The sequence below is a fragment of the Maylandia zebra genome, linkage group LG7 (genome assembly GCF_041146795.1).
Source record: "Maylandia zebra isolate NMK-2024a linkage group LG7, Mzebra_GT3a, whole genome shotgun sequence".
Classification (NCBI taxonomy): domain Eukaryota; kingdom Metazoa; phylum Chordata; class Actinopteri; order Cichliformes; family Cichlidae; genus Maylandia; species Maylandia zebra.
This window is the reverse complement of record NC_135173.1, coordinates 9707288-9719944: the sequence shown is the minus strand read 5'-3', so window position 1 is coordinate 9719944 and position 12657 is coordinate 9707288. Positions and strand designations below refer to the sequence as shown.

General features: G+C 44.2%; 1 protein-coding gene across 2 annotated transcripts in view; it reads right to left on the bottom strand.

The window, feature by feature from the left end:
• The window catches only part of LOC101486128 (genetic suppressor element 1), a 39832-nt gene extending 32204 nt beyond the window's left edge, over positions 1-7628 (bottom strand). Inside the window, exon 1 of one of the 2 annotated variants that reach the window (XM_004553355.3) lies at positions 6917-7628. In XM_004553355.3, coding sequence (XP_004553412.2) covers positions 6917-6953 — 37 coding nt within the window. In that variant the 5' untranslated portion in view covers positions 6954-7628. The remainder of the gene's footprint in view (positions 1-6916) is intronic. The other variant, XM_023152457.3, reaches the window with a different exon arrangement.
• Positions 7629-12657: the final 5029 nt, after the last annotated feature.

The window sequence follows — 12657 nt, the reverse complement described above, 5'->3', positions numbered from 1 at the left end:
GCTTGTTAACTCCAGCTGAAACACAATTAAGTGCAGAGACAGAGAAGGGCTAATGAGATGGAGAGGAGAGGGCTATAAGTGACCCTGTGTATGTGTGCATGCATGTGTGAGTGTGTGAGTGTGTGTGTGTGTGTGCGCGTGTGTGTGTGTGTGTGTGTGTGTGTGTGCGCGTGTGTGTGTGTGTGTGTGTGCAGTCACATGTGCAAGTTCACTGGAACCTGCTAACACGGTGCGGCCAGGTGGCAGACAGAGCAATGCCCATGGGTAATCAACAGGCTCTTCAGTAAAGTGACATCATAGATTGTGTGTGTGTGTGTGTGTGTGTGTGTGTGTGTGTGTGTGTGTGTGTGTGTGTGTGTGTGTGTGTGTGATTTGAGCACAAAGGGAGACATGTCCAAACCTATATCTGCATTATGGAGCATACATGCCCAGTCTAACCGCAGTTAACCAGCTCTTTGTAAAGACTCCACACACACACGTGCACACACACATGTACCAATATACACACACTGGCACATTCAATCAATTATGTTTTGACATGGTTCATGAACATGCAGATGGTGCAGGACCAGCAGGAGCAGAGGACTGGGGATGTCTCTCTCTCTCTCTCTTAGCCTCAGTTGTGTAGGTGTGTGTGTGTGTGCGTGCCTGTGTGTGTGTGTGGTTGTGTTAAGAAGTTCACCGTCCTGTAAAAGATATGAATGCTGGCAAATTTTAGTTGCTGTATTTTTATTTGGCTAATCCTCCCTCCATCTGCTCGTTATCGTACACCGAGCTGCTTATTACAGTTTTACTCTCTCTCTCGCTCTGTGTGTGTGTGTTGCATGTACTCTGAGTCTGTGCATTTCCTTTTTGCGTGTGTGTGTGTGTTTGTGTGTGTGAAAATGAGAGTGCGCTACTAGGAGTTGTTGTTATCACCTCAGGTTAAAATCTGCTGGCATTTATCCCAATCTCCCCAGCTCAGTGAGCAGACAGGCTGCATGCATGTGTGTCTGTGTGTGTGTGTGTGTGTGTGTGCGTGCGTGCGTGTGTGCATGCGTTTGTTTTCATTGTGTGAATGCGTGAGATCTCACATCAAAGTGTTCTGCTTGTTCTAAATGAATGTAAACATCACAGAGCAGACATGTTTGCTCGTGTGAGCATGTTTGTGTGTGTGTGTGTGTGTGTGCGTGCGTGTGTGTGCGTTGCTGGGTCCACACATGTTTTAAGTGAATCCTGTGTTAATTAAGACCTCATTAGTGACAACAGCTCTTTGACCAATTAGGGTGGATTGCTTACTTGCTCACTTGTTTGTTTTCTGGTGGAGACATTACCAAACACGCTGTTTTATTCATTCCTTTTCTTTTACATCCCTTCCTTCCTTGAGTTTATATCAACTGTCTCTGGAGGATAGAAATCATAAAAAATAGATTAATGTTGTTTTTCTTTTTTCTTTCTTTTTTTTTTTTGGTTTTATTCTTTGTATTTTTTTTGGCAAGAGAAACTTATCCAGCTCCCACATGATGTTTCCCTGTGCGTGTGTGTGCATGCGTGTGGTTTTTATCTCCTCTGTGTTATCAAGCTGTTGTCATGGTCTTTTATTCATCTCATTAATAACAGTGCCCTTGAGGTGGAGCACCGCGACCCTGTTTTCATCGGCACACACTAGTAAGCACAAGCCTGCACACACACACACACACACACACACACACACACACACAATTAAAAGCGCAAGAGGCCCTGACAGCAGCTTCCTTTGAGGCAGCACCCATCTCAGCCTCCGTGTGAGTACACAAAGACTCTCCACACATACTGAGAGGAATTATAGCCAAACAAACAGCATGTGTGCGTGTACATTCTCGTAAACACTTATTTCTGTGCTATTTAAAGTAAGGACTCAAGAGCAGTGGTTGACTAGACATATAGGCCAAGTTTATACTCTCATAAAAAGATATACAGTAAACCTTATGGCTAATTTTTGGACATACATGCACTTTACATATACTGTATGTTCCCAAGCACTAAAAGTTGCAAATCTTCAGACTTATTCAGGTTTGTTATGAGAAGACGTTCTGGCCAATGCAAATACAAATATTTATTTCAGTTATAGATTTGAAGTTTATAGATTTACTGGTTTTAAAAACATTAAACACATTCTGACAGGTTTCCCTGTGTACCTGTGTTGTATTCTTAGGCTACGTCCAGAATAGCCCGGATTGAAAACGGCGTTTTCGTCTGAAAACGCTCCACGTCCACACTAACGTTTTCAGTCGTTAGTTGTGCATCCACGTTGAAAAGGCCCAAAACGCTTACGTTCCAGTCCTGCGCATGCGCAAAAGCGAGTGCAAATTAAAGAATTTGAAGAAAAGCTATCTGGAGCATGTACAAAGTGATATAATTTTTTTTAGAGCTGTCAAAATTGAGAGCAATCAAAACAACTGCTGTATAAGCACTCGCTATCTTTGTTTAATTGGTCACATGACTACATCACATGACTAAAATGCAACGTAGCCTTAGTGGATTAGTGGGGCAGATGTTAGATAAACAGTGGTCAGTAAGATTAGAAAAATGCTATACAAATGCTAGCCTAGTACCATTATGATGCATGTATTATATGTCTGTTCCTAACTCCTCCCGCTTTTTCATGACACTCAAATCCTTAAAGATTATAATATTATGTGCAGTAGCTGATCTCAAAACAAACAGAGGGTAGCACCCTGTGTGTTCATTTGGAAAACAGTGAGGGTTTTTATATTTCCTTGGAGAAAAAGAGAAAAATAACTCAAAAGTAAGGACACAGAAGATTTTTCTTCACTACAAAGACATCCACAGTCTATCATTACTGAGTTTAATGCGCCTTTACTGCTGAACTAGTAACCACGCTGGATATTGTAAACATTCACAGTAAATTGGAGCGATGCTTTTCACCGTTCTCAGATTTCTCGTTTATGCACTTCACTTGTTATTTTGAGCGCATAAGCATGTTAATACCAACAAGGTGAAGTCCAGTGCACTGCGAGTCCCTGGATGGTCAAAAAGTCTCACCCTCAGTCGTCAGATTCTTGGCAACAGAGAAAAAGGTGAGTGATCGCCAGCAGGTTTTAAGCCAGAAAGGAGGAAGATACATCATCAACATGAATGCTACATCAGCTCTAGTCTACTAACAGCTGCAGTTTTTTCAGGTGGTGATGTTACGTGCTTTATTCTTGTTTTTTGTTCATGGCTGCCTGTCGTCACTGTAAAATAACTTAGAATTAAATGTGTTTATGTGTAACTTAGTATTCAAGTAGCACTGAAATGTATCTCCACTTTAGCTAGCCTGCTACAGCAAGCTCAACAAGTTGTGAAGGTGCACAATATATACCGTTTGCTTTTAAGTCAACACCACCCTGTCAAAATGAACTACACTGATGAGTACGTATTATAGCCTATACAGGCTACTAACGGACATAACTGAACTGAGAAACAAACTCGGTCTTGGGTGTCTTTCTCATCAACGCCACAGCAGCTTTTTGCATGAACCACAATCTTCTTTTTGCAGCTGTTGCAAACATTTTGCAAGGCCGTTGAAGTCATTACTTTTCTGCAGCCTGAGAAATTAGTATTTGTTTGTGTGCTTCTGCCGCACAATTAAGGGAAAATATTTAGAGTGAAGTTACCAAATGCCGTTCTCACAGCGTGAGCGCCGGAGGCTGAATGAGAAGTGCGTGCCTTGCACTGTCTATGTGAGCGTGTGTTTGTGTGTTCATGTGACATCTGCCATAAATCAAGCCACAGTGTCCTTGCAGTTCTAACACATATCATGGAAATCAATGCTGAGGTCAAGCTGAACAGAGCTACCCAACCCCAGAAAATACCACAGCAGCCAATAAATGTGGCAGGCTAATACACACGTCAACACCTTGGCTTTCTCACCCTATCGACTTACCACGGATAATGTGTGCGCACACGTGAGCGAGTGCATGTATGGGCAGAAACACAAATGTCACAGAGTATGTGTCCATTCATCATGTAGACACTTGCACCAGGTTTAAACTGATGGACCTTTTTCAATAAATAAATAATTGTTGTTTTCTTTTTAAAGCAGCTTTTTGTTTCTGATTCCTGACGTTGTTGATATCCAAAGGAGCTCCAATGCCATCCAGATAACACATGAGTGAGCCCCAGTGTTGGGTTGGATGAAATTTTCTTTCATTATAACAAACATGGACACACTAGTTTAGTCGGATCCTGCTGCGCAGAAAGTTCAAGCCAAACAAATGTCTCTGAAATTAACCCCCAGTAAATGCAAATTTACTACCTTCTAAAAACTACAATTAAAAAGCATTTGGCCTTTTTTTAAAAGTATAATTTACTTTGTCCTGAGAGCCAGCATCAGGCTAAGAAAGTTGAAAATTGTTGAGAGACAGGCTAACACTCGGTTTAGGTCTTTTCACGGGGATTTGTTTGACAGCAAGAAAAACATAGAAACTCAACCTCTTTATAATTTAAACATAAAAGCTGCCTTTTTTCCCTTTTGTTTTTTCCCCTCTTTTTCTTTTCACGCCTCCCTACAGCTTAGATGCACCTTCTCTTGGGAACACATTCTGATTTTAGAAAAATACGACTTTTGAAAAGACACCTGGACTGTGATCAGCTGACAAGTCACGGAGGGAAAACAGTAAATTGCCTTAATGTGTGTGACACATTTCACCAGGGGAGGTCCAGAGAGTGGGAAGCTAGAAAAAGATGTCACTTTCTTTTCCTTATGATACCTTGGTAAGGTCATGGTGTGCTCTGGGTGAGAAGGTGTAGATTTGCTCTCATGCACACACACATCTTCATGTCTCCTATGTCACATGTTTTCCCCCGCTCCAGGATCTAGGAAAGATTTTCATGTATTTTGCATGTATCATCATCTTGATTTTCAATTGTTACCTCTAATCTAGATTCCTCTGTCATCCTTACCCCGCTCCACTTCTTCTACCTTGGCTAATCACATGGCAGTCGCCACACACACACACACACACACACACACACACACACACACACACACACACACATCCTTTACCCCTCACCCCCTACATTGTCAAATGATCATTGAGGAGCGAGTGTGTGGCTGACACAGTCTCCACAGCAACGGCAGTTAGGACCAGGAGGGGGGCTGGGGCATCTTCCAATGTGTGAGTGGTGAGAGGACACACACACACATATACACACAAACACAATGAACACACACACCTACATACAGCACAGACAGGTGCACACAACCACACACATACACAAACAAAGGTGGCAGCTATGACAAAAACCCATTCACACACATGCACAAAACCACAATCAAATAACACACAGACAAGTGCACACACACTACACAGACATTAAGCGAGACCTAGGAAACTGAAAAAAAGGAGGATGAAAGCAAGTGTGGAAGGAGGGTGGGAGGGAGGATGGAGGGGGGGGCTGTTGCTTCCTGGAGAGATTTTCTTCTTCTTCCTCTCTCTTGTCACATGCACATGCAGATACAAACACACACAGACTCACACCTACGCACGCACACACAGGAATATACAAACAATGACAAAGCGCCACATAATCACTCAATCATTTATGAAAGCAGATGTATAATTCAAAAAGCAGCATGAAAGATTCACAAGGCAAAGAACATTGTTTAATCTGCCCTCCACCCTCTAATTCCCCCATCACTCCCTCCCCCTCTCCCTCCGTCTCACTTCTATCACACCCCTCTCTCTCTCCCACATTTCACCTTTTACCACAGCAGGTTTTTAATCACTGACCGCCGCCTGGCCCAGACAACTAAAAGGTCAGAGTTCGACTTCAGAGGGAAAACACAGACAGCGCTCAGTGTCAAGCATTATCATTCACATCCTTTCTCTTACCGTTTAAATGAACAAAATCCTACTTTACACTCGGCTTTCCTTTCCTACCTCAGTGTGTCAGTCTTAATTCTCTTCCTCCTCCCGCCGCCTCTTCACTGACCTCCCTGGTGCCGTCCCCGTCACTCTGCTCTCAGGCATGTTTAAGCACCTTTCTGAGGTAACCTCACACCTGTCTCCACACTGACACCGGCCGCACTCTCCTGCATTTCACACAGCTGCTCGAAAGACTGCAGATGAAAACTGTTTGACTGGCAGCAAAAGCCCCAACTGAAACTGAGTGATAAACCACAGAGCTACTGTAGATGCCAAGCACAAAATATCCCTTGAATTACATTAAAGGATTATGTTTATTTAGACTGCATTTCTACTATTAGTAACTGTTTATAATGGATTCTAATGATCAGTTGATCCTTAAATTAAATTAAAAGCTGAAAATGTTCAGGTTTTTTGGAGGGGGAAATTTTTAGATTTTAAAATTTTCCTTTTATACTCTAGTAAATGCTTAAATGGGTAACCAGTGATTCAGTTACCTAGGTGACAATTAATTGTCACCCATAATTTAAGGTCATTTAGCTGTGAGGTTGACTACACTCTGTCGATCAAGCCTAAAAATAACAAAAAGACCCATTCCCAGTTGTACACAGTAGTAACAAGAGAGAAAAAAAGCACAACTAAAGTATCAGGGGAGTGCTTCAGTAGGTCAACGCACTGAGCAAGAAGACTCAGAAAATTTACTTCTTCATGAAAGAAAACTAAATTTTGTCTCTCTGTCTTTCTGTTTCTGAAAAATCTAAAATGATGTTGTGACACCGAAAACATCATGAGAAGTGGCTCCTGCAGAAGCACAGCGTAGCCCTCCTTACCTGGCAGAAAACGGTAAATCAATGTGACATCACCCGAGCCATTAATTACGTCTTGAAAGAATGACTGCATGAAAAGGGAGATTCACTCTCTGCGGCTTGTGACCACCCTCTGTGCTGATACAATGTGACAGAACAAGAAATACCACCACAGAGCCATCCGCGGGAACATCAAAGACTGAGTATAATTGGTCTTACCTGGGAGGTAGAAGTGTGGGGTCTTTAATCCGAACATGATCCTGGATCCCTCCTCCACTGACTCAGAGAGTAAGACTCTGGGTTAAAGGAGGCAGGGAGGGGGGGGTCGGGCAGAGGGAATGGGCTGCGGTCGGCTGGGTTAAGGAGTTTGTTGTTAATGTAAGTCATCAGACGACTCCCTGCTCCAGCTCTCTCTCTCGCGCACGCTCTCTTTCTCTTTTCTGGGCCCTGCGGGTGTGAGAAAGGAGGCAGGGAGAGGGGTCAGCCTCTGTCTACCTCGCTCACCTCCTCTTCAGCCTCTGAACTCAACCCGTGTAGAGAGAAGAGGAAGTAGAGAAAGATGCAGAAAGAGTGACAGAGAGGAGGGTGAAGCAAAAAAAAAAAATACTCCAAAAGCTGAGGATGGGAGACAGTGTGCTCATGCCATCTTTTACTGAGGAGATCGTCTGGGAGGGAGAGCCTCTGAGAGAGTTGGGAGGGTGACAGGAAGGATAGAGAGGGAGGAGGGAGTGAAGGAAAGAGAGAGAGAGAGTCTTCAGTCGGTGTCCTCTCCTTTTTTTTTTCAGTCCTGCGCTTTGTAATCCCTTCCTTGTTATTCATTCAGCGGCCTCTTGCTCGTTTGCTGTATAATGATCTGTTTTTCTGTGCCTCTGTTCTCCTTTCTGTCTCTATTCTTGCTTTATCCTCCCTCCTTTGCCTCAGTCCCACCACTGACTGCTCAGCTCAGCGAGCACAGAGGAGGAGGAGGAGGAGGAGGAGAAGGGAGAGAGAGAGAGAGAGAGAGAGAGAGAGAAAAGAGGGTGAAGGGGAGGGAGGAAGAGAAAAAAGAGGGGAGGAGGAGAATCATAAGACAGATGAGTGAGGGAGAGATGAATGAGTTTATGTTAGTGCAGTGTGCGCACACGTGTTTGTGTGTGTGTGCGTGTGTGTGAGAAATGTGAAGAGAGGAGGAAGGATGATTTAGCTGGTGCGAGTAAAAGGAGAGAGAGAGAGAAAGAGGGAGGAAGAGAGGCGAGAGGGTGTTGATGCAGTTCTCATTATCAGTAGATTGGACTGGTGCCTGAGTGACAGCTGATTCATCATGGGAGAGAGAGAGGAAGGGAGAGTGAAGGGGAGGAAAAGTGTGTTTTTGTGTGAGTGTGCGCATGTGAGTGTGAGTGTGTAGAGGAGGGAGGGAGGGGAGGGGGTTAAAACCTGCCCTTAAGCATCTGCTTCATTCAGCTCTCCTCTTCTTCTCTTCTAGTTTTTTTCCTCTCCTCTTCTTCTACACTTGAAAATCAACAGTCTGCTTCTTTGGACCGCAGGCACGCTGGTGCGTACCATGATGTGACCGGCATAGCTGTACCACAAACACATACACACAGCCCCCTAAACCACTCGCATGCTCCCACTGATTAGACAGGCCTCATATGTCTGACACATCACGTTAGCCTAGCTTTCCATCAATTACTGTCCACTCCCGGTGAGCAAACGTCCCCTCTACTGTCACCAAGACCCAATTCTATCACGTTAGTGACGATGCCAGAAATCGCTGCCTACACACACACACACACGCACGCAGACACGGCATCAAACCGAACCTCATCCAGGGGTGACAATTAGGAACAATTATCTGAGATGGCTCTTTGGCGTTTTCTCCGTAATGTCAGCGTCCATGGCGGCCCAGAGGAACCCGGTTGCTCTATCATCGTCTCCATCTATGCACAGTAGCCTTCATTTCTCTCTGTCACTTCCTCTCTCACACATATGGTGCAGACATCTATGCAGCCACACATGCTCTGCTTCATTTCACACACACATTTGTGACACAGACACACAGACCCCTGAGCCTCCTACCTCAGTTATTTAACCTCTATCTTCTCCTTTCTACCCTACATCTATTTTTCCCATTCTTCATTTTTCTTAATCTTTCTTCTCTTTATTTCTTCTTCTCTTTTTTCCTTCACTTATCTCCTTCCTCTTTGGGAGTTGTGAGGAGGAAGTACGCTGGTGATAAGATTGATTGTGAGGGTCTCACAGAGCTATCTATAACCCTGTTTGCCACCACTGAATCAATGGAGAGAGACGACTGTAGGACACCGTGTATACACTACACACACACACACACACACACACACACACACACACACACACACAGTGATCAACAGCTGTGAGAGCAGTTGTGAAACATCAGCTAACCACAAACTGACAGAGGGGGCAGACTGGAGAGAAGAGATAAAGAAGACTTAAGAAACAGCGAAGAGGATGGAGAGATGGTGGGGACTAGGGGGAGGAACGAGGGAGGGAGGTGTGATGGGCATGAATTTTTATTTTTATTTTTTTACAGTTTATTGCACTTTTTTGTATCTTCCCAAGCTTATATATCATATATACACTTATATATCATATATCATCGCTCTGCAAACACCAGTGACCTCAGGGTCAAGACAGTCAAGACCTTTTGCCCCCCGGGGGGTCATGCTCTGCTGCGTGATGCAGGGCCGACGAGGTCAAGAGAAGAAGGGGAGGAGGAGGTGAAGGAGGAGTGCCGATAAACCAGCCAGCACAGTTTGTGATGATTACAGACAACAGCCAATAACGAGCATCCACCTCTGACCTCATTGCTGTGGAAACGTGAGGGAATGCCTGTCACAGAGGGAGCAGTATAACTCAATCTATCAACAAAAGGTGAGGGGGGTTGGAGTGGGTGGGTGTATCTGTGTGTGTGCGAGAGAGAGAGAAAAAAGACTGTGAAGAGGAAGGAGACAGATGATGATGTGGTCAAAGCAATACCAGCCTCGCTCGTGTCACAGCCCTCCTTTTCCCTTATTGGAGCTCTTGTTCTGCCTTCAAAACAGACGCTATCACACAAACACACACACCCACACACACACACCCTCTTCCCTTCTCCTCCCTGCTTCTTTCTCTATCATTTGCCTGTCAGATGCATGCTGTGGCAGAATAAGAGCTGACACCCCGGTCCCAGCAGCAACCAGGGGCTGCCATCAGCACTTAAACATTTTCTCTCTCTGCTGCTTCTCCCCCTTCGCTCCCCTGTGTCCATGCAGCACTCCAACTGCTGACAAGGAGCACAGAGAACATGACAAATAAATGGAGGAAAATGATGAAAAAAAAAAGATAAGCCCCCTCCTCATCATGCCATTGTTCCTGCTTTCCCTCCCCCTTCTCTTGTTTTCTCTATCCCTCCTCATCCCAGCCCCAGTGAGGTTGCTGACCCCGAGTGAGTGAGCCTCATTACTCTGTATCTACTCTTGTTGCTGAAAAAACAAATCTGTGTGTACACAAGTATGCAATGACAAGAGGAATTGTAAATATATTTGTCATTCCTGGAGTCACTCTGGAACAATGTTTAAAAAGACAACAGACGATGAGCGTCATCACAGAGAGAAGCAAAAAAAAAAAAGATTAAAAGACAGGGATGGGCAGAGCGGAGGATGAAGTGGTGGAGAGATGAGGGGATGGATGGATGGTTGGAGGTGGAGGGGCTGGAGGGGGTGGCTTGCATTGGATCAAAGATAATTGTCAGAGGGAGTCATTATGCACATATTGTATAGAGGAGTCGCTTCTTTCAAACAATCCCTCTCATCGCTTCTGTCCTCTTAATCAGCCTCTCGTGGTCTTCCACACCATCAGGGATTTTAATTGGACGCTGATGGGTTTGCCGTGACCTCAAGAGAGAAAAAAGTACGTTTGCATTGCTGGGATAGGAATTATTGGGACGTAAAAATGAATCCATATGACTATTGGCATTAATCTAATGTAGTAAAATTTTCAAATGAAGTAGAAAGCAGCACAGTCCCAGGTTGTCTCCTATCCCCCCTAAAAGTTATGACACAGCCCCAGACAACCAGTAATAAGCCCTAAACTACAGTCTCTTTGAGGTCTGGGATTATTTAGATAGCTTTGGTCTGTGTATCTTTGTCTGCTGGCACACTTGTGACGGTGTCAGGCTGATGGAGTTGATGGAGGGAAGTATGCTGTGTGTTCTCTGGGCCCGCATTTCAACCCCCAAGTTAAACTCTGGACTCAGGCTGTCTGGTGCCTGTCTGCCCACGAAAATATCCCAAACATGACACTCATGCATGCTTACATAGACATCAGAACGTGGCCTGCTGAAGCCCTGAATCAGCGCAACACAGACTAGGCGGACAATCTCCCACCACAGCATAAATCAAGACTGTTAGTGGGCCTGAGCCACAGGGCTTCACTGTACTTCTCCACCTCCAAAATCTCTCTTTTTCTCTCTCTCCCCCTCTCTCTTGTCCATCTGTCCATTTGCACAGTGACGACACACATACTAAGTGTGAAATTAGCCTGCTGCTGCGACACTGGGGCATCTATCTATCTATCTATCTGCAAGTGTAGAAGCACACTGACACACACACACAGTGAGAAACTGCCCTTCTGTGTGTGTGTGTGTGTAAGATACATGTATTGCTGTGCGTGCCTCTGTTTGGCCTGGCTCTGCTTACACAGATGGTGATATCTGGTGATTATCTCTGTATGTATCTCCTCCTCCATCCTGCAGCCCTTCTGGGTCGGTCAGGTCCCACCAACCACAGCACTACATCGATTTTGCTCCTCCAGGAAACTCAGACAGACACACACAGCTCCCCTAGGAGAATTTAAACTCCTCTCAGCATATTTCCCTGCTCTGATCTAACCACTGAAGCGATCTCTGACCTGGCCGTGTGAACTCCAAACCTGCGTCTGTCCCTGCTGATGTCTTCTGACCTCGGAGGATTGTAAATCATCACCTCAGGCGCATACTGACTCTGGAGCCGTTCTCTCTGACGTCTTGCACTCAAATTGTGAAAAATTTCCTTTGTGAAAATCAGATGTGATCTCTTGATATATTCCTCTAAATTACTTCAGTGATACATCTTCCACTCTAATCCCTCACAAGGAAGATAGGGAACAAAGTGGCGTATGAAGGCGGCGAAAAGTGGTGATGGGGATGTCTATGTGGCATGCATTATTTACTTGAATGAATTTAACATACTTTAAAGCCGCATACAGTGTATGGATGAAAGGTTATGAATCATAGCTCAAAGGGGGAAATATACTATAAATATTACAGCATGTCCCACTGGCTGAAAATATAATAGATGAATATTTGGAGCATTGCACATAAGGTGTGATACAATATTCAAGGTTCCCTACCCTCTTTTTTACCAAGACCATTTTAACCATCCAACTTGACATTTATTTTTAAAACTTTGCAAGTGCTGAACATTTAAGGATGGCCAAAATCCATTCATTTTTATACACTAGCATGTAATACTCTCTTCAAGAATGATAAAAGCTGCCCAGATGGCCAACATAAACCGTTTCACTGTTTATGTTGTTATTTAATGAAGCTGTCAGCTGAGGGGATGGATGCTTACATAGATCGTCCCTCTTCCCCTTTTTCTGTAAAGCCACTGTTCTGTGATGGGAGTACACACCTTTGCCTGAAGTCCTTAGAAAAGGACTGTTACTGTCAGTAGTTTTTTTGTTGTTTTTTTTACTGAAGGTTGTTGTGAAGATTGATATTTTAGACACTGTGCTGGTGAAAGTTTTTTTAATCAATTAAATAGTTTTTTTTTGTTTTTTTTTAAATCTGTGCTAACACTAATGAAAAATATTTTTATACTTTGTACTGTTGTGCAGTCCAGAATTCATCCCGCTATCAGCACTTACACCATAAATAAACACAGAGTGAACCGCTTCCACTGGCAGCTCTGCATGCCCACATCATA